Genomic DNA, 27,181 nt, shown 5'->3' with positions numbered 1-27,181 from the left:
TTCTTGGCTTTCACCTAGAAAGATGTATGAGATATTCAAGGAGGACTAGCACCTCTGGTGTGAGGGCTTTTTGAGCCCTTTCCAAGGTTGTTCATCCACCTTTGGAGTCTACCTGTCACTCAACTCTCACCTGTGGCTCCAAGAGGTTATAGCATGTGCAGTGGCCATACTCCAATAAACCATCATAGCAGATGGGGTAAACTAGGTTCAGGGTAACCAACAGGACCCAAACCCACCAGTGAGTAAAGAGGGTGTCTACCTCAAGGCTGTGAAGACTTTCCCCAGCAGAATGGGTGGATGAGAATATTTTGTTCCAATGGTGACAAAGGCAGCTGAAGCAGGCACCTTGGAGCACTTAGAACTTGGTCAGACACTGAAGACACCAAGGTCATCCACTGCATCCTGGGCCACTGACAGTCATCTTGACTTTTGTCTTGCCACTGGACTTCTATGATCCTGGAAGAGAGAATGAAACTGACTGACAAATTTGTGTAATTCTGCCTCACTTAAATCCAATTCATGCATGAGTCAAGATATCACCCTGTGATGTCATTAGTCCTATTCGAAAAAATGAAGGACAAACAACAATTACTCAAATCCCAATCTATATGACTTGGTCTTTCACTACTATTTCCTATAGAAGGTGGAACTTAACCTGGGACTTGAACAAAGCCAGGGAAAGAGAGAACAAGGAAAGCAAAAGGTAAAAAATGAAGGGAGAGTATTCCAGGCATGGAGGACATCCAGGAAAAATACTCAGAATTGGGAAATGAAGTGTCTTGGTCAATGAATACCAAGGGGGTCAATGTCACTGAACCAAAGAGTATATTGAGAGAAATGGAGTGTAAGATATAAAAAAAAAACTGGAAAAGTTGGAGAAGCAAGATATGAAGCACTGTAAATGTCAAAGAGAAGATTTTATATTTGATCTCGAAGGTAATAGGGAAACTCTGGAGATCATTGAGAAAAATAGGGACATGATGAGAACTGCATTAGTGAAGGATCATTTTGGCAGCACAGTGGAGGATGAAATGGAAGGGGGAAAGTATAAGATGCATTGTGGAGAATAGGAGGCATTTCAAAAATGCTGAACACTTTCTGAAGAAAAAAAAATTCTTACCTTTTTCTCCTGCTCCAATGAAATGTCACACCATTTCTTTCTCCTTTCATAGGACATGTGGATATAGAACTGAAAGGTGACTTAGGGATGATCTAGGTATTGAACCTTTTATTTTACAGATAAGGAAAATGAGGAATAGATAAGGAAAGTGACTTACTGCAGGTCACATAGTAAGTATTAAGTAATAGAACAGAAATATAAGGTCAGGTTTTCTGACTCCAATTTACAAATGATTTTACAAGAATGATCTTTAAAATTCTTTGTGGTTCTAATGTTCTATAATACCATGAACCCTCATTATCTTTCTTTTTCTAGTCCTCTTCTAGGTTGATTTCCATCTCTGGTTGTTATCTGCATGACTTAACACTTTGTCTATGCCTTAGATTCTTCATTTATAGAATGAGACAGCTGAACCTCCTGGCCTCTCAAATCCCTTCCAGTTCTCTGTGTCATCCTCAGTTTTCTTCTCATCCAGAAACCCCAGAAGCTCTTGAATAAGCCAATACTTAGGCATTTCTTAAACTCTTTTGCCTACTCCTCTGTCAGGGAAAGAGGATTACAGTTATTACACACACAGTCTGTGTTCCTTCAGAGAGGGAAACAAAGAGCACATATGTTGAATAGCACTGAGAGAGTTCCCTCAGTGTCCACATCTGATTTTCACATTTGCAGCTCCCCTAACAAACTTTTTCTGAATAAAGCCACAGATAAATGCCTGTTTGCCTCTTCCTTCTTTGTTAAATATGTGATTAGGACTATTATCTTTAAGCCAACATAGCTGCTTCTCTCCCCTTCAACTGTGAGCTTCAATTAATACATTGGGTGTTGGGAAGAAAATATTGCTTATTTCCACAGCTGCCTTAGGCCATCTAATGATGGATTTATGAATTGGTTATTAATTGGTTTTAAAATATCATCACCCTGGCAACTCTGCCCACTGAACTTGTGAAACCTGAGTGAAAGGAGTCCTTCACTGACGTGCTAGTGGTAAGGTTAACATTCTTTTATTGAGATCTTATTCCAAGGTTGAAAATTATGAGAAAGATAAATGTAATATTTATGAAAGTTGAGCACACTTTTGAGAATAAAAATGAATGCCATATTTTGAGAAATGTAAAGGTTGTCTTAAGTTTGTATATGTGAATACAGAAACACATCTGCCATTTTGTTCAACCGTGTTTTCTTTTCCATTTTGTCCCTTGAACAGATTTTCATAATAGCCCTGTCATTCAGTTATATTTGCAAATCACTTGCAGCAGTTGTTATGAAAGCTTCCATCCCTCAAATAGAAAGAAGATTTGGCACAACATCATCTGAAGTTGGTTTAATTGATGGAAGCTTTGAAATAGGTAATTTTATTTCATTAAAATCACTACTACCTAGTCCAGGGGTGGGAAACCTGCAGTCTTAAGGCCACATGTAACCTTCTAGGTCCTTGGGTGCAGACTTTTGACTGAGTCCAAATTTCAGAACAAATCTTTCCATTAAGATTTGTTCTCTGAAATTTGGATTCAGCCAAAGGGCCACACTTGAAAACCTAGAGGTTTGGCCTTGAGGTGTCAGGTTCTCCACCCCTGCCCTAGTCTCAAGTCTTGGGAAGAAAAATAACTTTGCAGTTTTGACCTATAACAAATTAATTGCTATCTAGTTTCATAGTGAGTCTTTCACATTGTTCTTTCTTTGTCTCTGTGTCTCTGTCCCTCTCTTTTCCTCTGTCTGTTTGTCTCTGTCTGTCTGTCTCTTCCATAATTTCTGTCATCAAATATACATAGCATTCCACTTATTAACAACAAATTACAAAACCTCTTTATTGTATCTCATTGCCACCCTATATTTATTTCTCCTTTTCTTTGCCGACAGACTTCTTAAATAAACTTTGAAAAACTTTGAAAATGTTAAAGTGGTAGTGATATAAAAATTGCTATTTTATCAATTATAACCATACAAAATTGGATTGGGTTGCCTCAGGAGATAATTGGTCTCTTCCTCACTGGATATCTTCAAACAAAGGATAGCCTTTGCAAAATATATGATAGAGAGAATTCTTATTCAGGTTGGATAAGAGATGTTAGTCTCTTCCAAATCTGTGGTTCTAAATCAGGTATAAAATCTCCATTTTTTTTTCTTATTCTCTCAACATCAGATGGGACAGGAAATACTCCAGCTTCTCATTGTCCAACCAATTGTTCAGCCACAAATAGCAGTGCATAGAGAGTCTCTCTTTGAAATCTCTCTCTCTCTCTCTCTCTCTCTCTCTCTCTCTCTCTCTCTCTCTCTCTCTCCCCCCTTCTCTCCCTCTCTCTCTTTCCATTAACCTATATTGCTACATCAGCTAGGTCTCTCCATGAATGGTCTCATCTTACATTTCTGTTAGTAATCAAATTCTTATTCTTTGTCTGTAATCAGGCAAACTATGTTTATCACAAAATCATAGAGCAACGTAGGTAAATGGTGCCATGGAAACTGTATTGGACCTGGAATTAGGAAGATCTGTGTTCAAACCTGGCCTCACTCTTATCAGCAATATGATCCTGGGTAAAGTACTTGACTTTTGTTGGTCTTAATTTCCTCATCTGTAAAATGGAGAAAATTATAGCATCTACCTCCTAGGTTGGTTGTAAGAATAAAATGGGTACTTATAAAGTGCTTTGCAAACCTTAAAACATTATACAAGCTATTATTACTTATTGTTTCCCCAGTTATTAAACTAAAAGTTCTCTAATTCTTCATATTCAGATCACTGAAGCAGATTATATTCTCCAAGCACTTTAATGTTTTTTCTATTACTTGCCATATAAAAATGAGCAACTATCTCAAAACTCTGAGTCAGACATAACTCACTAACTTCATCCATTAGAACTTGTAGGTAGACCTATCCTCCACAGGACTGTCAAGGTAGATCTTACTCAACAATTGCTTTTCACAGAATCAGATTTAAACCTTTGCCAAGTGAGAGTCCCTTACATATATATTCATCCTGTTTAACTTTCGCCAAATATTTGAGAAATTAACTCATTCCTAAAACTTAACTAGTCATATGGTATGGTGACTATGTCACTGAAGATCAAGAGATCTAAGTTCTAGTCAAGTTTTTGCCAAGAACAAGTTCTGTGACTTCAAGTAACATTAACCTCTGTTGAGTTTCTTCATCTATAAAATAAAGTGGTTAGACTAGATGACATGTGAAGTGACTTCCAGCTTCAGAATTCTAGGGATTTATAATACCCTGGTTTTCTTCCTATGTCTCTAATGATATCTTTATGGTCCACTTCATTTCTTTCTCCTGTATTTTAAGTACAGGTTTTCCTCTTCAAGTCTTTACTATTCTATCTTCATTAGATAACTTACTTATTCCAAAAGGCTTTAAATATTGACTGCTTCACAAATCTAGATGACATTTGATTTCCATGTCCATATTTACATTCACCACCTGTACATCTCTATTTCAGTGTCTCATTCTACCTGAAATTCAACATGTTCAACCAAAAACTAATACACTAAATGAAAATTTGCTCAACAAAATCTGTTATTCATTCTTCTTCCTATATTCCCTATTTCTGTCAGAGATACATTGGTGATACAATAGAATGTAAGCTTCTCGAGGTTCCAAATAAACTTGCTGTGTGAATTATTTGGAACAAGGTAAATGAACTACTTGTCTTACAAAATAAACCTTAAAAGGTTTTGTTATATCTTTTAAAAAAAATTTGGCATGCAATATGCTCTACCTTTTCAGTAATCCCTTATTTTTCATGAATTGGCTTTATGATTGTATAATATATTCCTAAATTCTTCATCAGAAAACTATACTTTTATTATATCAGATATCAGGCATACTTTTGATAAAGTCTATTTTTATAAACCTGGTCTTGATTATAGCTCATAGTTTTTCAAATGAGGGTATAAATCATTTGAGTTCCTAGTCCATTGAAAACTATTTATTTACATCTCTTAGATAAATATTGTAACTTCACATGTTGTGTGACATGGCAAGAGGTCATGTTGCAGTATTCCATTTCCATTTAGGCATCTCTGTGATTTTTTTTAAACAATTCTACTTCTCAGTAAACCAATACACTTATTAGAGTTCAACATTTTCTCAATAGGGATAAAAACTCCAGAAACATTGGATACAAAAAAGATACCTAATTTATGTTTGTATATATATGTTTTACAGTATGATGACTATGCTCAGATCTTAAGGCTTCCTTGAACTTCTAATGATTTTTTTTGTATAGCCATGAATGCAAATGTGAGTTTCACTGGGAGAAATTACTTTCCTTTTTGCAATATTCAATACCCCAGTCTTTGTAATTCCTGGCCTTTGATTAGCATTTTTTCTTCGAAGCAATGCTTAAAACCTTTTTTTGTTCTTTTAAAACTTTTCTTCTGGTTATTTTTCCTACTTCAAGGAAACTGTTCTACCCTATAGAGGAGTTAGCAATAGCTTCACCAGCTATCAGATTCCTTGAAAGGATTTGTTTGTATTCTAAAGATTAAATGAGCTCTTTCAATAGATTATCCCATTTGGGCATTTTTTTTTCATCTCAACTACACTTTCCTTCTACTTTGGTACTATTAATGCTGTGGATTTTTCTGTAATAAATTTACCAAGTATATTCATCTATCCTTAGACATGAGCTAGATATTGTCTTGGAAGAGCTTGCTCATTCCCAGTCAATTAAATCATTTGGTCATCATGAATAACATGTCATCTTCATTCTCATCCTTTTCACGAGGCTTTACTGGTTTTCTTTCCTCCTTTCTCTCCAAATAAACCTATTATATTTTCAAGACAGCTTAAGTTTAACCTCTTCCATGAATACTTCTTAATTATTCTTTCCCTTATTTGGATTCTATTGTACTATTATTATTTTACTTACAACCACACAATTAACCAAGTTTTCCATTTCATATATATTCATTTGGTGTTCTCAGATAGATTCTAAGTTTCTTGAGAACAGAAATGATACTTTAATACTTTATTTTTCATTTGTGCCTCCTCCAGTGACTGCCAAATACAACAGCCTCACATAACAAGTGGTCAAGTCATACTGTACTTGGAGAATTAAATTATACTGAAATGCCATTTTTCTTCTTCTAGGCAACTTAATGGTGATAACGCTGGTAAGTCATTTTGGTGCCAGATCACACATTCCACGGATAATTGGAATCGGGTGTTTAGTTATGGGACTTGGAAGTATTTTAACTGCATCACCTCACTTCTTCATGGATTAGTAAGTATTTAACAATTGTTGTTGTTATTCTTGTTTAGTTTTTTCAATCATGTCTGACTTTACATGACTCCATTTGGGGTTTTCTTGGAAAAGATACTGGAATGGTTTGTCATTTCCTTCTCCAGTTCATTTTACTGCCCTAAGTATTCAGCGATAATCATTTTTAAATATAGCAGAATGCCAAATCTTCAGACTTGTTACAAAACAATTTCTCTTTCAGAAAATTCTCTAAGTTTATGAAAATATGGGGTAAACTTTTCACATATGTTAGTGTAGATGATAGCTACTTTTACAGTCTGTTTAGGGTTATGAATAATAACCAAAAAGGTTTGAGAAATCACAGGAAAGTGAATGAAAATTTATAAATTTTCATTTGATGTATTTGTCATGTCTGTTTTTATGGATTCCATAGAAACCAGTAGAATTTATCATTCAAGTAAAGAGAAAGAGCATTAGTTGAGGAATTTAATCGGCAATTAACCAAGTGAATATTTCACTTGTATAAGAAAAAAGGGCAACATGGATGAAGTAATTGGATAATCTCTAAGATTACTGCCGTGTCTAACATTCTATGCATGAAATTAATAGAAACATCTGTGGTAACTTTCACATTTTCTTCAATGTAGATTTTGGGGGATACTTTTAAATGCAGAATTGCAGTAGGTAGAGATTACTGTACCTTACAAAGCCTCAGTGAGTGAGATACTACAATTTGAAAAATATTCTATTGGCAAAACATATATTTCCTTAGCAAAGGGAATTAGTGGCTCTGTAAGTCAATCAATTAACTGATCAATCAACCACAACCACTTATCAAAGAAAATTACGGTGTCTGTCTTTAAAGACTATAGAACATGGTTTCAAAGTATGCACATGTAGATGTATGCATGAATACATATGTGCATAAACACACAAACAAATATATGTGTGTGTGGGTGAGAGAGAGAGAGAGAGAGAGAGAGAGAGAGAGAGAGAGAGAGAGAGAAATCTTACCCTGGGTGAAAAGTTCAGTCAAAAGTTGTCTTAAATTAAAGAGAATTGGGTATTGTTTTAGAGGAGGTAGTTATGACATTGGCAAAATCAGGATAAACCTGTTAGTCTGCTTCAGTATTTCAAGGACAAGAAATAATCAGTATAGGGGCAGCTAGGTGGTGCAGTGGATAGAGCACCAGTCCTGGATTCAGGAGGACCTGAGCTCAAATCTGGCCTCAGACACATAACGCTTACTAGCTGTGTGACCCTGGGCAAGTCACTTAACCCCATTGCCTAGCAAAAAAAAAAAAAAGGAAATAATCAGTATAAATATAGCATTTATTGATAGCACACTTAGTTCTGTAGCACACTTAGTTCTGTAAGAGTATAAGATGTGTATACACCACCATCTCACTGCCATCCCAGCTCCTCTCATAGACCCTAATTGTGGAAAGTGAAGTCAAACATATGTTTGTTAAATGATGAGAATTGGTAGCATTCAAGCAGCTAGTGCCTTACTCTCCCACTTCACTATTACCTTATATATAGTTTGTGTATATTCTTATATACTTAGGTATGTATGTTGCCTTCCCTAACAGAATGTAAAATGCTTGAGGATAGGAATTGTTTCATTTTAGCCTCTGTATTCCCTATACCTGACATATAGTAGGCATTAATAAATTTGCATTGGTTAACTGAGTCAAATATTCATTAGTCACTCTAGCTATCACTCTGAATGTCTCTTTCCCTCAACTCTTGGGCAGAAGGCGACATGTCTAATTGGCCTACATCATGTAAAGCAAATTGTACTTGTGTACTTGTGTTGTGCACTTTTCCTTTACTTTCTATGGTTTTCCATCTTCTGATTATTTGTGAAATCCAGCCAGGACAACTGTTTTGCTCCCCTGATAGCTAAATGACTATGATTTACTTTTCTGATTAGCTTAATGCATAGATTAATAACTAACAAATTCCTATAATAAGCAATGAGGATCCATGTCTTTGGCCCCATCTTCATACATGTCAAACGGAATATGCATATACACACACAAACAAAACAGAAATGGAATTTTTTCATCCCCTTAATGGTATTTAAGGGTTTCTTTTAGCCCTTGGTTGTTGGTTCTACTTGGGAAAGATCATATTGTTATTCCTGGAAGGCATTCCTAAAGCATTGTTATCCATCATTATCCATTTGAAAATAGTGCATTATAAAATTGGTCTGTAGGATGATGGCATATAAAATAGGAATAACTTACTTGGCAATGCTTTCTTTAATATTTCAATTATATTATTATAGTTACAGGTATGACTCAACATTAAATGGTAAGCCACTTGAGAACTCTACAGCCATCTACACTCCTTGCTCAGTTGATATCAATTCAACTAGCAATAACAAATCATCTGTACTATTAGAGTCAGGTAAGCATGAATGATCATCAATACAAAAGAAAATATATAAGAAAATGTTTCAAGAATAGATATATCCCAAGGTAAATTATTTAGTTGACTATGAAAAATGCATCTGACAACTAATTGGACTAATAAAATTAAGGTCAAATTAAAGATATATAGACATTCAGGTAGAACAATAACATAGTTTCATAAGTATATTATGATAATAAACCAAACTTCTTATGTTCAAAGGTTGCAAAAATGAATCTGGCTTACCCATGTGGATATATGTGCTGATGGGAAACATGTTACGTGGGATTGGGGAAACTCCAATTACACCCCTGGGAATCACATATATTGATAATTTTGCTAAAGAAGAACATTCTACTTTTTACATAGGTAATGTACATTTGTGATCCTTGGCCACCTTGAATCCTTTGACTCTGTTCCTGACTTCCAGGGGCAGATCATCAAATGACTCATTTTGATTAGCTTACTTCACTTGGAAAAGACAGCTTTCATCTTACTCTAATCCCTAAACCCTGAGCCCTAAAAATATCACATGAATACTTTTGTAGAGAATAGTGAGAAGTATTTGAATGATTTTGCTACCAAACAAGATGAAGAAACATTTAGGTGGTTAAAATAATGAAGAGCAAAATTATAAGAGGCATAACTATCAATTTTTTTTCCTATATGCACAACTAGAAAAAAAGCATATTTTTTTTTAGTCCTACCTCACCTTCTTCCCTGACCCATCTTCTTGTTTTATCTCAGCTCAGCAAGCTCACCTAATATGGGCTGGACATTGAGTATAGCCTTGAGTTTTTAACTGATAGAGATTCAATTTGATTGGGCTGATAGCCTTTCTCCAACTGTAGCTATGTCTATGAAGTCCCAAGACTAAATGAAAAAACTTTAAATCTCCTTCAACTTGCCTTTATTTCCCCTGCTCCTCCTAGCCAAATACTTTTGTCCTTGGCCTTTGGCCTATAAGGAACTTAAAGCCAACTTTTTATCCTTTGTTTCTATACTCTAGATACAACCCTAAGGAAATTGTAACCTTGAACCTAGCTCCCTAGATGAAAAAGACCTCCCATATTAAGGAACTAAGCTTCAGCCTTCTTGCCCGAACTTCATCTTCTGGCATCTCCTAGAACTTTGGTGACAAATGCAGGATCTCTCCCTCGACTTGACTTTTATTAAAGCATACCCCTACACAGTTTGTTCATAGGTGGCTCTGCCCATTGAGAACTAATTGTCTCTGCTATTTACTGTTGTAAACTTGTCCCTGAACTCACTACTTCCTAAAGACCATGTGGCCCAAGACATGAGATAAATAAAGTATCTTCATGATTGAAATAGCCTTTTAATATACCCTCCCTTGTCTTTTTCATCTCTTGTGTTCACATCATTATCCAGAGACTAAATAACACAAATATATTCTTCCACCAATAAGGGGGTTGGGAGAAGTTATCATTATAGAATTAAAAGGTGTAACTGTAATAACTGTTTTAAATATGTTCTGCCTTGATTACCCTCATATTAATATTCCATTAGCATGTTCTTTTGATGAAAAAGGAATTATTTTTAAATAATATTTTATTTTCTCCCAAATACATTTAAAATCAATTTTAACATTTTTTAAAAGTTTTGAGTCCTAAATTCTACCCTTCCTCCCTACCTCTCCCTGAGATGTTAAACTATCTGATATAGGTTATACATATGCAGTCATGTAAAACATTTCCGTATTAGTTATTTTGAAAACAATACTGGAAGGAAGGAAGGAAGGAAGGAAGGAAGGAAGGAAGGAAGGAAGGAAAAGGAAGAGAAGGAAGGAAAGGAGGAAAATGAAAGACAAAAGAAGGGAGAGGGAGAAAAAAGAATGAAAAAAAAGAAAAAAAGAAAGAAAGAAAGAAAGAAGAAGAGAAGAGAGAAAGAAAGAAAGAAAGAAAGAAAGAAAAGAAAGAAAGGAAGGAGGAAGGAAAGGAAAGAGAAAAGAGGGGAAGGAAGGAAGAGGAGAGAGAGAAAAAAGAGAAAGAGAAAAAGAAAGAAGAGAAGAGGAGAAAGAAAAGAAAAAGAAAGAGAAGAGAAAGAAAGAGAGAGAGAGAGAAAGAAAGAAAGAAAGAGAGAAAGAGGGAGAGAAAGAAAGAAAGAGAAAGAAAGAGAGAGAGAGAAAGAAAGAAAGAGAGAGAGAAAGAAAGAAAGAAGGAAGGAAAGAAAGAAAGAAAGAGAAAGGAAAGAAAGAAAGAAAGAAAGAAAAGAAAGAAAGAAAGAAAGAAAGAAAGAAAGAAAGAAAGAAAGAAAGAAAGAAAGAAAGAAAGAAAGGAAGGAAGGAAGGAAGGAAGGAAGGAAGGAAGGAAGGAAGGAAGGAAGGAAGGAAGGAAGGAAGGAAGAAAAAGACAGTATGTTTCAGTCCATATTAAGATGTTATCAGTTCTTTCGCTGAAGGTAGATAACATTTTTCATCATGAGTCCTTTGGGATTATCTTGGATCATTGTATTGCTGAGAATAACTAAATCATTCCCAGTTCTTCATCCCGCAATACTGCTGTTACTGTGTACAATATTCTCCTGGTTCTGCTCACTTCATTCTGTATCAGTTCACATAAGTCTTTCCAGATTTTCTGAAATTATCCTGCTTATCATTTCTTATAGCCCAATAATATTCCATTACAATCATATACCACAACATGTTAACCATTCCCCAATTGATAGGCATTCCTTCAATTTAAAATTCTTAAACATTAGAAAAAGAGCTGCTATAAATATTTTTGTACAAATATAGGTTCTTTTTCCCTTTTGTTTTATCTCTTAGGGATACAGACCCAGTGGTATTGCTGGATCAAAGGGTATGCACACTGTATAGCCCTTTGGACATAATACTAAATTGCTGTCCAGAATGGTTGGATCAATTCACAACTCCACCAATGGCGCATTAGTATCCCAGTTTTCTTACATCTCCTCCAACATTTATCATTTTTCTTTTCTGTCATATTAGCCAAATTGATATGTGTGAAATGTTGCCTCAGAGTTGTTTTAATTTGCATGTCTCTAGTCAATAGTAATTTAGGGCATTTTTTTATATCACTATAGCTAGCTTTGATTTCTTTGTCTGAAAACTCCTGTTCATATCCTTTGATCACTTGTCAATTGGGAAATGACTTGTATTCTTATAAATATGACACTATTCTGTATATGTTTGAGAAGTAAAGCCTTTATCAGAGATGCTTGCTGTAAATTTTTTCCTCAGTTTTCTGCTTTCCTTCTAATTTTGGTTGCATTGGTTTTGTTTATGTAAAACCTTTTTTAGCTTCACAGAATTAAAATTATCCATTTTACATTTTGTGGTGCTCTCTATATCTTGTTTGGTCCTAAATTTTTATCTTATCCATAGATCTGACAGGTAAACTATTCCATGTTCTCCTAATTTGCTTATGGTTTCACCCTTTATGTCTAAATCATGTGCCCATTTTGAACTTATTTTGATATATAATGTAAAATGTTGATCTGCCATACTGTTTTGCAGTTCTTCTATAGTTTTTGTTAAATAATGAGTTTTTGTCCCCCCTCCAAAAAAAAAGGAATTGTTTTAAAGACAGCTATTTCTTCAGTGGATGATCATGTAATGTTTTGTTTACAAAAAAATTAGTATGTCAATGACACAGTGAAACTATGGTTTTTTTGGTAATGATTTAATTATTTTGTAATGTTTTCAGGCATTTTGCATTCATTGGCAATGATTGGCCCAGTAATAGGTTTTCTTCTGGTATCTTTATGTATAAAACTGTATGTGGACATTGGATATGTAGACCTAAGTAAGTACAAGATCAAACCAATATTTGTGGAATTTTCTTTATTGTTCATCATTCTTCTGAGGAGTTTATTTTCTCATTCCATCTAACAGTATTGTGATATAGATTATATTTTTCCTATTTTATGAATTGGTAAACCATGGAAATCAGGAACAAGAATATATTTGGTGTTGTTTATATAATTCTAAAAAAACCAATTGAAATTAACACATTCCAATAATCATTTGAGTGCTTTTTATATGTGATCCAGTAACTAATTTGGACAGTTTCTCCTATCCTGAATCCAACAGGCATTTGTCAGAATAAACCATTCTTTTGAAAGAATGCTATATGAAAGTAAAAATCAATATGAAATTATTAATTTGGCACTTGACAAGATGCCCTGAATATTGCACTTTACTTGGAACTAGTTTGAACAATTTCACCTCATGCAAACTGAAAGATGTGTCCACACTGGGAGAATAAAACTGCTTTGATAATTTTTATCACCTAATGCACTTTCTGTGTGTTTTCTGGTTAACTAATGTCTGGATCTAAATGATTGCATCTGATACATTTGTATTTCTTATTTTTAGAGTTACTGTGGAGAATAGTGTCCATAGGTTAAAGGAAAACACAGGAGACATCTCCAAAGTGCTATATAGCTAGAATTATTTGTATATCTGCTCCTTTTGGGACTCTTTAGGAGACTTTTGAGACTGAGTTCCCTAGACCACTGCTAACAACAGCTGAATATAAAATCTTAGACAAGTATAAGCTTGTTGATGAACATTCCCTTGTCTGCTGACTTCAGGATAGCAGAACTCAAAACTTTCCCATGGATAGATGGATTCACCCAAAAAAAAATTATTTGCTATTTCAAAAGCCATTTAGCTTGTTTTTGTTGCTTATATACAAATACACCCTCCCAAAAAAAATTAGCACCAACCACTGTTCAACTTGTTTTAGCTATAATTAAAACAAATTGTTCATTAGTGATTAAGCTGATCAAAGATCCAGATCTCCTGACTTCTAACTCCAAACTCATTCAATTCAATTCATTAAATTCAACAAATATTCTTAAGCCACTACTGTGTACAGAACACTAAACAATGGGGAAGATACAAAGACTAATTAAAACATTGGCCCTTCATGGATACCATAATGTAGCTGCTAATTAGCTGATGACTATTTTTCTGTGAAGCTGGTCCTTGGAAAGCAGCAAAATAGTCCTTCAACTCTTACTGGAAGACTCCTAGCTTGGTAGAATCTACCAGAAATGGCATGTGTCACAACATTGAGTAAGTAAAACAAAACTAAACATGTCTGTCTGCCATAATGTGAAACAATCTTCAAATTGGTATGTTATAGTATCAAGTTGGCATTCCAGAGCCAATTAGTGTCCTTCATAATCCTGATTCTTCCCTAGCACCTGACACAAGGTTAAACATATAATGTGATGATAATAATCTATTGATGATCATTATTTTTAAGAAATTTTGCTTCACTTTCTACCCTGGTGGGAAAAAGAGCATTTAACTGTGTACTGAAAAATACCCCAACAGCTACCATTATGTATATCAACTTAGGTAAGTCAGTCTCTGAGCTTCAGTTTCCTCTAAGACCTACGAAGTTAAACTAGATGGTCTCTAGGGTCCTCTGTGGCTCTGAAATTCTTATGATTGCTCCAGTGTTATTAGCAAAAAATTGTGTCTCTATAAATAATTTAATTCCAGGTAAATAAATCCAATAGTATTTGTACTTAAAATCAATTTGTTATTGTTGTCATTTCAATCATGTCCAGCTCTTCATGATCTCAGGGTTTTCTTAGTAAAAATCAGGAGTGGTTTGCCATTTCCTTCTCCAGCTCATTTTACAGATGAGGAATTGAAGAAAACAGGGTTAAGTGACTTGCCCAGAGTCACATAAATAGTAAGTGTCAGATGTTAGATTTGAATCAGGAAGATGAGTATTCTATCCAATGACACTCTAACCACTTCACCACCTAGCTAAATACCTGAAAGAAAAAAGCAATGTAGTAAGCTGAGCCAGATTCATTCTAGTCATCTCTTCATTAGGGTTCATAAGGATGAACTAGTTAGTCACTGGACACTTAACAAAAGTAGTTTACTTAGCCAGAAAATAGAAAGATATTCAATGAAAATACTATAACACATAGCCTGGATAAACATGGGTCCCCTTAACCTACTTGAAGAAATGTATCTGATTGGCAGGGCTGGATATAGTGACCCACTGAGCCTTGGGACGTTTGCAAAGTCTAAAGGGCATTGACTCTATATAGGTAGGCATTTTATGCCCTGAAGTAGTCAGGAAGCCACATCCATTTAGGCAGAAGGCACCTGGAAATTGCATTAATGACAATGTGGCTTGAGCCTTAGCCCCCTGGGTTAATCAAGTCTTAAGAATAACTTTCTTGTCTTCTAGTCTTCAAATTCGCTATGCCACACTACATTTCTGAAGAAGTATGTCAATGTATTATCATTTAATTAAACGAGCTAATTAGATTATATTTTACAGGTATATTCCATTTTGAAGAATGTATAATCCTATGCCATTATTTGGGATTTATACAACTCCAAAACCACTTGGAATTAACTGTTTAGCCTCATATAATCCTGAACCTCAAATAGTTGAAGACAGGGTTTGGGCCTAATTTCATCTTTGTTAATTTGTTACTGTAGCACAATCCTTCAAACATACCAGATACTCAATACATGTTTGTGGCACTATATCTTATTGAACTGAATTTAATGAATAGAATTATTCTTCCTTTTCCCATATACTTTTGATATATTGAAGTTTTACTAGAATTAATATTTTTTCATTGATTTAATTGTATTTTGCATTATTATTCACATGAATTGTTCTTACTTGAATGAGTTTTCTCATTAAATAAAGTTAAATGGGTTATTTAAATTAAATAATATTTAAATATTAAATTTGAATATATTAAATGGTAACAGTTCTTAAAATGACATGTTTACATTGTGAATTTTTTAAAAATCATTTTGCTATAGGTACTATAACAATAAGGCAAACTGATTCCCGTTGGGTTGGTGCTTGGTGGCTTGGCTTTCTCACAGTGGGAATCCTTAGTATTGCTTCCGCGATACCATTCTTTTTCATTCCTAAGAGTCTGGAGAAACCAACAAACAAAAGGAAAATTTCTGCATCTTTGATTATATCTAGTACCAACGAAAATGGAAGCCAGAAGACAAATATTAAAAATTTGGTGCAAACAAAGGAGTCTCAAAATTTGACAGGTGAATATTTCACATTTAGAACTAACTTTTATTTGTCTATGCAAATTAATGGAAGCAAATTAGTGTCCATATGTGGGTGATAGGAGAGAGGAAAGAAGGAAAATTCAAATTTTCACTGAATGGTAGAATAGTTTTTTTAATCTCTCACATTAAATGTGCAATCCACAGAGAGAAAGAGAGAAAATGCAGTCTTAGAGCTGAAAATGAGTTAAAGATCATCTACTACAACCTTTTTTTATTAACAGATGAGAAAACTGAGACCTAAATTAAATGGTTTCTCCAAAAGCATACAGAATTTGTGGTAAAGCCAGGACCAAAACTCACATCTTCTTATGCTAGAATGAACTGGAAAAAATTTTTTTTCAAAGAAATTTTATCTCACAGTCAACAATTTTCCTTATATGCTAATAAGAGATTTACCCTGTGTCCTCTAGTATGTGCAGAAATAAATATTTTATGTAAATTTGTTAAAGCCAAGAGAGACATATTTTGTTTAATATATGTAAAGAATATTATCTATTCACTGGATCATAGGATTTAGGGTGGAAAGATCATCTAGTCCTGCCCCATAATTCTATAATTTAGAAAACTAGGGATCTAAGGAATAGAATAACTTGCTCAAGCTGACATATAGCATTTGGATTCAAACTCAGGTCCTCTGACTCCCAATCTAAGGAAAATGATAACTATTCCTAGGTACAATTTGGTTTAACTCTAACCTCTAATTTTTCTGACCATAGTCTGAGATAGAATTAGACACAGTTAGACAAAGTTCATTTAGTTGCATCATCATTCTTTTCCCTGCTAATTCCTCCAAACATCAATAGCTTTTAAAAAAAAAATAGTTCCCATACTGCTTATACCATTTTCCGATTATAATGGTCCAATGGATCTCCCCACTCCTCCTGCTTCTTTCCCTCATCTTCCCCCACACACACACACACACACACACACACACACACACACACACACACACACATACACTAGACAACTGTATTCTTTGCCAAGGATTTTGTGCTGCTACACCTTGTCTGCAAAAGGAACTAGACATCTGGCTGTTCATTAGCATAAGAGTGGGTGAACATATGGCAATAAATCATTCTATAATAGGTATAATTGGTCCATAATATATTTCCAATCATAACAAGTGAAAAAGGTATATTACCATGGAAATATATAGCTCCAAAATAAGGAGAATTGGTTGTATGGTGGGCACCAGAAAAAAAGCTAAAATGCTGCACTAAGAGCCATAAAACATAAAATGGACCAAAGACAAACCAGCGATAGATTGGCTGGATTTGTTTTGGAGTTGCTATAGAAGAACATGGCCAGAAGCTCACAGAATAAGAAAGCCCCTCCAATCCACACAATAGTATCAATGACAAGAGTATCATTTGATATGATTATAGATGCATTGAAATATTGTTGAAGTAAACTGATATAATTACCAATACATTGGCACCATTCTGATAAATACCCCTGAAGAATGACAGAAATATCCAAGGATACACTATCCTATAGCAGAAAGAGCAATGAAATTGTTCTCTCTGGAGCAAATCAGAAAAGCTGTATTTTAAAACAATGAGGCCATTAGCTAATACTGTGACCCTGGGCAAACTATCAGCTCTCTGAGCCTCAATTTTGTCATCAGTAAAAATGAGATAGCATTGGTGTATTTTCTAACTTTAGCATTCTGTGATTCTATGATTGTTTTATACCCAAGTCTACTACTAAGCCTCCCATATGGGAAAAAGGGAGCTATTTCCTGAATGTGCTGAATTATCTTTTCCAACAAAGTCTCTTACTTTTTCTTCTAGGTTTTTTCCACTCCTTGAAACGTATCCTTAGTAATTGGATGTACTTAATCTACTTGATATCATCATTGTTTACCTTTAGTGGCTTTATTGGCTACCTTACTTTTCTGTCAAAATATTTAGAACAGCACTTTGGCCAGTCAATGTCTAAATTGAACCTTTTACTGGGTAAGTCTTATTATTTAATTTTACCATATCACTTAGAGTGAACCATTGCAGACTAAGTAAAATTTAAAATTATTTGCTCCATATTCATGGTCCCCCTAAAGCTGGCACCATCCTATCTTTTAACCTTATTTCATATTACTACCTTCTCAAAAGTTCATGTTCTAACCAAAATGTATTGTTCTGTCCCTGACTAAAAATTCTCGCACAGCTCTGCATCTATACCTTTGCCCTAGTTTTTCCCTGAACCTGTAATATCCTCTTATCCCTCTCTAAATGTTAAATTCATTCTGATCTCTTGTTTTAATGTTCTTTTTTGATATTTAATTTTTATCTTTGTAAGCAAAAAAATTTAACATTTGCTTTTTTACAATTTTGAGTTCAAAATTCTCTCTCTTTCTTCTCCCCCCTCTTTGAAAAGGCAAAGCAATTTGATGTAGATTATACATGTGCAGCCATGCAAAATATTTCCATATTAGCCTTGTTGCCAAAAAAAAATGCAAACAAAAAGAAGAATAAAAAAGAAACTTTTAAAAGTATGCTTAAATTTGCATTCAGACTCCATCAGTTCTTTCTCTAGAGGATAGCATTTTTCGTTATAAATCTTTTAGAATTATCTAGGATCATTGTATTGCTGAGAAAGCCAACAACTTCACAGTTGATCATAGTACAATGTTGCTGTTACTGTGTACAATGTTCTCCTGGTTCTGCTCACTTCACTTTGCATCAGTTCATGTAAATATTTCCAGGTTTTTCTGAAACCATCCTGCTTGTCATTTCTCATAACATAATAGTATTCCATCAAAATCATACACCACAACATCTTCAGCCATTCCAAAATTGATAGCAATCCCCTCAATTTCCAATTCTTTGCCACCACAAAAAGAGCTACTACAAATATTTTTGAACATATAGGTCCTTTTTCTTTTAATATGTGAGTGATACTGTTGCATCAAAGGGTATGCACAGTTTGAGAGTCCTTTGGATGTAGTTCCAAATTGCTCTCCAGAATTGTTGGATCAGTTCACAACTCCACCAATTGTGCATTACAATCTCAATTTTTCCACATCTGCTTCAACATTTGTCATTTTCCTTTTTTATCGTATTAGCCAATATGACAGATGTGAAGTAGTATCTCAGAGTTGTTTGAATTTGCATTTCTTAATCAATAGTGATTTAGAGTATTCATATGACTATAGATAGCTTTAATTTCTACTTCTGAAAACTGCCTATTAGTATCTTTTGACTATTTATCAGTTGGGGAATGACTTGTATTCTTATATTTGACACAATTTTCTATATATTTGAGAGATGAGGTCTTTTCAAAGAAATCCACTATAAAAAATTTTCCCATTTTGCTGCTTTCCTTCTAATCTTGGCTTCATTGGTTTGTTTGTGAAAATCCTGTTTAATTAAATGGGATGTGATCAAAATTATCCATTTTATATCTTGCAATGCTCTCTAGCTCTTGTTTGGTCATAAATTCTTCTCTTAGTTATAGATCTGACATGTAAACTATTCCATGTTCCCTTAATTTGCTTACGATATCACCATTTATGTCAAAATCATGTACCCATTTTGACCTTATCTTAGTATATGGTATGAGATGTTGATCTACACTTAGCTTCTGCCAAATTGGAAAGCAATGTTTCCCAGAAATTTTTGTCAAATAATGATTTCTTTTCCCAAAATCTTGGATCTTTGGGTTTGTCAAACACCAGATTACTATGGTCATTTACTACTACGTATATACATATTCTTTTCCACTGATACACCCCTGTATTTCTTAGCCAGTACCAGGTTGTTTTGGTGATTATTGCTTAGTATTGCAGTTTGAGATCTGCTAATACTAAGCCATATACCTTCACATTTTTTTCATTGATTCCCTTGATATTGTTGACCTTTTGTTCTTCCAGGTAAATTTTGTTGTTAATTTTTCTAGCTCTAGAAACTATTTTTTTGGTAATTTGATTGGTATGGCACATAATAAGTAAATTAATTTAGTTAGAATTATCATTTTTATTATATTGGCTTGGCCTATCTATGAGCAATTAATATTTCTCCAATTGTTTAGATCTGACCTCATTTGTACTAAAAGAATTTTGTAATTGTTTTCCCATAAATCCAAGGTTTGTCTTAGCAAGTAGATTCTCAAGCATTTTATGTTGTCTGAAGTTAATATAAATGGAATTTCTCTCTCTCTTGCTGCTGGATTTTGTTGGTAATATACAGAAATATGAATGATCTATGTGGGTTCATTTTATATCCTGAAACTGATTACTGATTTCAAATAGGTTTTTAATTGATTCTCTAGGATTGTCTATCACATCATCTGCAAAGGTAGTTTTGTTTCCTCTTTGCCTATTCTAATTCATTCAATTTCTTTTTCTTTTCTTATTGTTATAGCTAACATTTCTAGTCCAGTATTTAATAATAGTAATGAGAATGAGAATCCTTGCTTCACCCCTGCTCTAATTGGGAAAGCTTCTGGTTTATCCCCATTACAAATAATGCTTACTGATAGTTTTAGGTAGCTACTAATCATTTTAAGGAAAGCTTCATGTATTCCTAGCCTTTCTAATAGGAATTAGTATTATATTTTGTCAAAAGCTTTTTCTGCATCTATTGAGATAATTATATTATTTTGTCATTTTTGTTATTATTATGGCCAATTATTCTGAGAGCTTGCCTAATATTGGATGTAAATCACACTTGCTTATAGTGCATGAACTTTGTGATACATTGCTGTAATAGTCTTGCTAGCATTTTAAAATTTTTTATTAGTATTTGTTAGGAAAATTTGTCTATAGTTTTCTCTTTCTGTTTTTGTTCTTCCTGTTTTAAGTGCTAGCAGTATATTTGTGTTGTAAAAGGAATTTGGTAGGACTCCTTTGCCTATTTTTCCAAATAGGTTTTATGGTATTAGAATTAGTTATTCCTTAAATATTTGGTAGAATTCCTACAGATCCTTTAAAGTTCAACTCAAATGCCACTTCCTGCAGGAAGCTTTATCTCATTAGTCAATAATGATTTCCCAGCTTGGACCTCACTTAACACTTTGTTTCATACTTCTCTTATTCATTTACATAATATTGTGCATTATAGCTATCTGTATTAGACTTTCCCATTGTAGACTCTAAGTTTCATGACAGCATGGACTCAGTTGTATCCAAATGTTGTATTTTACAACCCTACCATAATGATATTCACATAGCAAATGCTTAATAAATGGTTGTTGGTTTAATGAACTGAAAAATTATCCCATCTCCAATTGTCTCTAGCAAATTGCTTTCATAATCATCCTTGTTCACTTCTCAATATCCCCCTATCTATTAGTTTCTTCCCTAGACTCTAAAGACATACCTGAGATTCCCACCAAGTCCTCCCTTTTGTGGACAAACTCTAAAGGAAAAACAACTGTCTACACTTATTGATTCCATGTCCTCTTCTTTCACTTGCTTCTCAAACCCCTGTAATCTGATTTTTGATCACATTACCCAGATAAAAATTCGTTCTCCAAATTTATTAGGGATCTCTCCATGGCCAAATCTGATGGCCTTTTCTCAGTCCTCAGATGACTCCCAGTAATAGACGGCATTGTTGATTACCCTCAACTCAACTCCTGGATATTTTCTCATCTTGGTTACACTGTTCTCTCCCTGTGCCTCACTATCTGTGTGCGTGTGTGTGTGTGTGTGTGTGTGTGTGTGTGTGTGCATGTGTATCTCTGTCTCTCTCTACTCCTCTATGTGTGTCATTGTCTCTGTCTCTGTATGTGTGTGTGTCTCTGTCTGTCTCTGTCTCTATCTTTGTCTTTCTCTCTCTGTCTCTCTCTCTCTCTCTCTCTCTCTCTCTCTCTCTCTCTCTCTCTCTCTCTCTCTCTCTCTTTCTCTTTCTCTCTCTCCCTTCTTCTTCAACCTTCCTGACTACTCCTCAATCTCCTGTGCTCCTTCATCATCCATAGCATTCCCCCATTTATGGGTATTAATCAAGGCTAAAAACCAGTGTTGTACTTTGTCAAAGGTTTTTCCTGCATCTATTGAAATGATCATATGGTTTTGAATGTTTTTTAAATGATTAATTATATTGATTGTTTTTCTAACATTAAGCCATCCTTGCATTCATGATATAAAGCTCACTTGATCATAATGAATGATTTCTTGGATAAATTGTTGGAACCTATTTGGAAGAATTTTGTTCAAAATTTTTGAGTCAATGATCTTTAATGACATTTTCTTTCTATGTTTATCTTTCCCTTGCTTAGGTTTTAAGACCATGTTTGTTTCATAAAAGAATTCTGGTAGGGTTTTTCTTAATTTTTGAGAATAATTTGTAAAATATGAATGTTAACTGTTGTTTAAAAGTTTGAAAAAATTCTCCTATGAATCTATTAGGTCCCGTAGGCTTTTTTTTTTTGGTAGTTCTTTACAGCTATATCAGAGTGGGCCAAGGCCTTTAGGTAGAGAGCATTAGGTTAGCAAGAAATGAAAAGGGGCTGTGGCCTTTATTTGAAGGAAGAAAGAATCCCCTCCTGCCAGTTAGGGAGGTATGACCTATGCCTGTTGTCATCACATTTGAATAGATGACTTGCTTTCCTATGTGGAATGATTAATCAGATTAAAGCTTAGCCTTTCAGAGAATGTGAAAATGCATTAGTGAGTTGAAGACTTTAATCAAAAAAAATGCCTGTATTGCCCAACATATGCCAAAGAACTGTGGTTACATATTCTCAATTATTTTTTCTTCTTCTCTTCTTTCTAGGAATAATAGCAATGCCTACAATTAGTATTTCAGTTTTCTTAGGAGGATTTATTTCTAGAAAATTAAAATTAAAAACCCTTGGAATTGCCAAACTATTCTTCATTTCTCATCTTTGTTCTATTGCTCTTCAAGTCACGCTTCCATCATTCAACTGTGAAAGCACACCAGTAGCTGGCTTAACAGTAACTTACGATGGGTATGTAGATATTGTTGATCATTTATATAATAATATGAATATATAGTAATCTAATGATATTATTTATCAATTTTAATTGCATAAGAACTATTATTCAATTATATAATTATTTAGCATGTATAATTGTATAAATGTAACCACATACTTTATTGTCATATATCATAATATATGATTTAACACATGTTATGTCATATATTGTAAATCTCACATAACATATTATTGTATGACGTAATATAGCTTATATATTATATAATGACATATATTATGTAAATACAATTATATTATAAAGCATAGTTTATCAATTATATGATAGTGTAATAAACAGACAGTTAAGTGGTGCAGTGGATAGAGAGCTGGGCCTGGGGTCAGGAAGATCTAAGTTCAAATCCTATCCAAGATACTTACTAGCCAAGTGAACTTGGGCAAGTTGCTTAATCTCCATTTTCATCAGTTTCCTCAATTGTAAAATCATGATGATACTAATAGCGCCTACCTCCCAGGGTTGCTGTGAGGATCACATGAGATGATATTTGCAAAGTGCTTAGTACCAGGCCTGAAACACAGTAAATACTATGTAACTGGTGTCTATTATGGTGGTTTTTAAATTAAACATATACCACAAAAACAAAAGTCTATTTTGTACTATATGGCCCCAAACATAATTAATCAACTGATTTCCATCAAAAAATAGACCAGAATCATGGGACAGATTTTATACTTACCTAAAACATTTAAAATCTGAGGGATTTAAAAATTCAATTATAGAAATGGATGGGGCTTAGAAAAAGCACTCATGGTATAAATTCATTGTCAAGAATCCAAAGTACTCATATGAATCACTGAGTTTTTTTTAAATCTTCAAAAGAAGATCCCATGAACATACTATTAATTCATTCTGAAGCTTAACAATTTCTGTAATAAAGATCTTCATACTATTAAGCCAAATTTTCTTATTTTGCCAGCTAATAGCATTTCCTAATTCATTTTCACTAGAAGAGATAATAATAGTACATATCTAAAGTTTATATAGCATTTTAAGGTTTGCAAATCACTACATAGGTGGCACAGTAGATGGGGCACTAAATCTGGAATCAGGAAGACTCATATTTGTGAGTTTAAATCCATCCTCAGACACTTACTAGCTGTATGACCCTGGATAAGTCACTTAACCCTATTTGCCTCAGTTTCTCATCTGTAAAATGAACCAGAAAAGAAAATGGCAAACCACACCAGTATTTTTGCCAAGAAAACCCCAAATGGGTCATGAAGAGTTGGACAGAATGGAAACCACTCAACAACAACCACAAACACACACATACACACACACACACACCCAGAGATATGTACATATGTATATGTATGTAAATAAAAATATAAATGTTGATGTATACTAATATAATAAATATTATATATATATAATATATATATATATATATATACAATTTAATTTGATTCACACAGTAACCCTGTGATTTAGATGCTTTTATTATGTAAACCACAGATGACATCACTGAAGTTGAGAGTTTAAATGATTTACTGATGGTCTCATGGCTAGTAAGTGTTTGAAAAAGGTTTTAAACCCTGGTCTTTCTGAGTACAAATCCCATATCATGGTACATGTATTTCACAATTTAAAATTATTAATACTTAAAGCTTCTCTAAAACTTTGGGGTCACTATATCTGTCTACCTTAAAAGTATTTGAAAACCATTCTTAGGTTACACACCTCAACCTCCTTTTTTTTTTAGTCTATTCCATTATCTTAGCATCCTTGTCCCTCCCTCAATCAGGGAGTGTGCAATTTACAAGCACACCTCCATGCCTTCTTTTGATGCCTAGGACTTCCCACATAAAACAAATACAGAATCAGAATTGACCTGCCTAGTACTTGTATTATTGGTTTTATGACCCCCTAGAAGAACTCTCTGCCATGGATTGTTCCTTTTGGCTGTTCAGACAGTGGGGGAAATTTCCTGATTAAAGGTAAAGAACTGAAGTCTGGGTAATGATTTTAACAGCACCATGAAAGCAGAACAGCACTTCCATGGAAGGCACAGACTTCTCAGGTTTGTTTTCCTTAGAATCTGAATAAGAACCAGCACAAAAATGAAGCCATAACTTCATTACAATGCCCACCATCTTAACTCTTAACCTTACAAACTCAGTATTTATTTATTTTGCTATCATTTCAGGCAACTCTTTCACTTCTCAGCATAGATCACTGGCTAGATATCATTGGTATAAATGTTCTGCATGGCCTCATGTCTGCACTGAAAACTACTGTTTTTTAAAAGTTCAATAAATGTTCCCTGGTGGTGGTCCTCTAGTTTGAGCACAGAAACAGTCAAGTGGCATCTTATCAATGCATACCTTTTTTTTTTCCTACAACTCAGAAGGAAGAGGAATATCACCATTTTTTAGAATGCATTAATTAGGCATGGTATTGTGACAGGTTTGCATCAAGAGAATTAATTCACATAGATCCAAAGCATACTGTTGAGGAAAATTTGAACTCATTCAGTCTCCCTGGATTTTTCAAGACTGATGGAATGAAGCAAGGTAGTACAAGGTGCTATACCTAGAATCAGGAAGATGAGTCCAAATTCAGGATGAGACATAAGATAAGCAATCCACTTAACCTCTGACTGCCTCCATTTTCTCATCTGTATAATGGGAATAATAACGGTATCTACTTCTCCAGCTACATAGTTTTGTGGAGATATTTGTGAAACACTTTGCAAACCTTAAAGCACTATATAAATGCTAGCCATTATGATGATGATAATATATAATGGTGTTAAAATGTGTTTGTTTATATCATGAAAGGTGATGTAAAATAGTATATGATAAAAATATATCATATGTATATACATATACATTATATATATATATATATGTATTTCATCTATATGAATAATGTTCTTAGAAATTTTGAGCTGGTTAGATAAAATCAAGGTCTAGAGAAAAGGAATGAGTTGCCCACAATGATATGTCCAGAATAGAATGGAACCCAAAGCTAAGCCCATGCCTCCAGCACTCTCTTCTAGGGAAGCAGTTTCTCTTCAATAATCTATGAGTCACATGGTTTCTCTCCTTAATTACATTTCCACTGTGATAGTTCTCAATTTTTTGTAAATACAGAAGTAAAATAGGCATTTTAAAATGTTGCCTTTGTGATATCTTTATCAGCTTTGTTTCTTCATCAGCTTAGAAGACAACTTTCTTTCCGTTATCTCTGATAAATGTCAATATTTTTACTGCAGGAGTGACGTAGAGACACATCCACAAAACATCCCATTTTCTTTCTGCAACTCAGACTGTAATTGTGATCCTAATGTATGGGATCCTGTCTGTGGGGATGATGGATTCACTTACATGTCCCCCTGTTTGGCTGGATGTAAATCTTCAGTAGGCCGTGGAAAGGACTTGGTATGTAAGGTGATTGTTGTGTCTTCTGCACCATAATCACTACAAATTTAATTGGGCAATTGCATTCAGTTCGGTTAACAACTAAATAGTTCAGTAATATGTTCAGTCATAAGAGTGATACCACTTGACTTATTGCTGAATGCAGAGACATTATCAAATACATTTGTTCCTAACCGGAGCAAAATACATGGACACAAGCAGGCCTTCCTATACCTAAACACCAAACTCTGAGGTCGTGCTGTCACATATCTCTTAAATTTATAAATATGCGTGTTTGTATGTCTGTGTAATATTATGACATTCAAAGGTAATATGTAAGTAAGAGAATTTCTGGAAAATAAGAAGCCAGCAAAAATGGAATTAATGTTCTAGATAAGCAGCAATCCTAGAATAGAAAACTATTTCTGCTATAAAGTTTCTACACTGAGGAATTAATTAGGGATGGGGAGAGGAATGTATTTAGTTAAATCTTGACTGTCAATCAGTTTTGACTGTTTTAATCTATTATCTATGGGTATTTTCACAAATCTATTCTGTAGGCACAGTATGAATGAAAGATAGTCTTGAAACTTGCATTTAGCATTGAGTTAAAGAACATAAATCACATACTGGTGATAATAATCAGCACCTACTATTTGAATATAGCTACTTACTCCTGCTGGAGAAAGAAATGGCAAACTACTCCAGTATCTTTGCTAAGAAAACCCTGAATGGGATCACAAAGAGTCAGACATGACTGAAAAGACTGTACAACAACCCACTCCTGACCTAAATCTGAACCACTGAGGGAACATAGTGAGAATCTCCCAGTGATGACAATAGTTCTCTATATGTTCTAGTCAGTATCCCTTCTGGTTTCAGGCAACATATGTAGGCCCAAGAGTGTCCACGCCAATCCAAAAGTATAAAACAGTGCAGAAAATAGCAATCTCTGCCTTGGGATCACAGCTAGACTTAGTGATACCTGAGCACTGTTTTTCTCATTGGCTCCCTAACCTCTCAGACCTTGCATCT

General features: G+C 34.3%; 1 protein-coding gene across 1 annotated transcript in view; it reads left to right on the top strand.

Moving 5' to 3' along the window:
- Nucleotides 1–27,181, top strand: part of LOC110213751 (solute carrier organic anion transporter family member 1B1-like) — a 76,180-nt gene that overhangs the window by 20,332 nt on the left and 28,667 nt on the right. The window contains exons 3-11 of the mRNA XM_020994199.2: nucleotides 2,328–2,469; nucleotides 6,225–6,357; nucleotides 8,630–8,751; nucleotides 8,977–9,123; nucleotides 12,444–12,542; nucleotides 15,557–15,802; nucleotides 17,620–17,784; nucleotides 22,543–22,738; nucleotides 26,002–26,167. Of these exons, the coding sequence (XP_020849858.1) occupies nucleotides 2,328–2,469; nucleotides 6,225–6,357; nucleotides 8,630–8,751; nucleotides 8,977–9,123; nucleotides 12,444–12,542; nucleotides 15,557–15,802; nucleotides 17,620–17,784; nucleotides 22,543–22,738; nucleotides 26,002–26,167 (1,416 nt within the window). The remainder of the gene's footprint in view (nucleotides 1–2,327; nucleotides 2,470–6,224; nucleotides 6,358–8,629; nucleotides 8,752–8,976; nucleotides 9,124–12,443; nucleotides 12,543–15,556; nucleotides 15,803–17,619; nucleotides 17,785–22,542; nucleotides 22,739–26,001; nucleotides 26,168–27,181) is intronic.

This window comes from Phascolarctos cinereus, unplaced genomic scaffold (assembly GCF_003287225.1).
Source record: "Phascolarctos cinereus isolate Bilbo 61053 unplaced genomic scaffold, phaCin_HiC Scaffold_1;HRSCAF=81, whole genome shotgun sequence".
In the NCBI taxonomy this organism is placed as follows: Eukaryota; Metazoa; Chordata; class Mammalia; order Diprotodontia; family Phascolarctidae; genus Phascolarctos; species Phascolarctos cinereus.
Note: the sequence above shows the minus strand (reverse complement) of the source record. Positions and strands in the feature narration are given on the sequence as shown.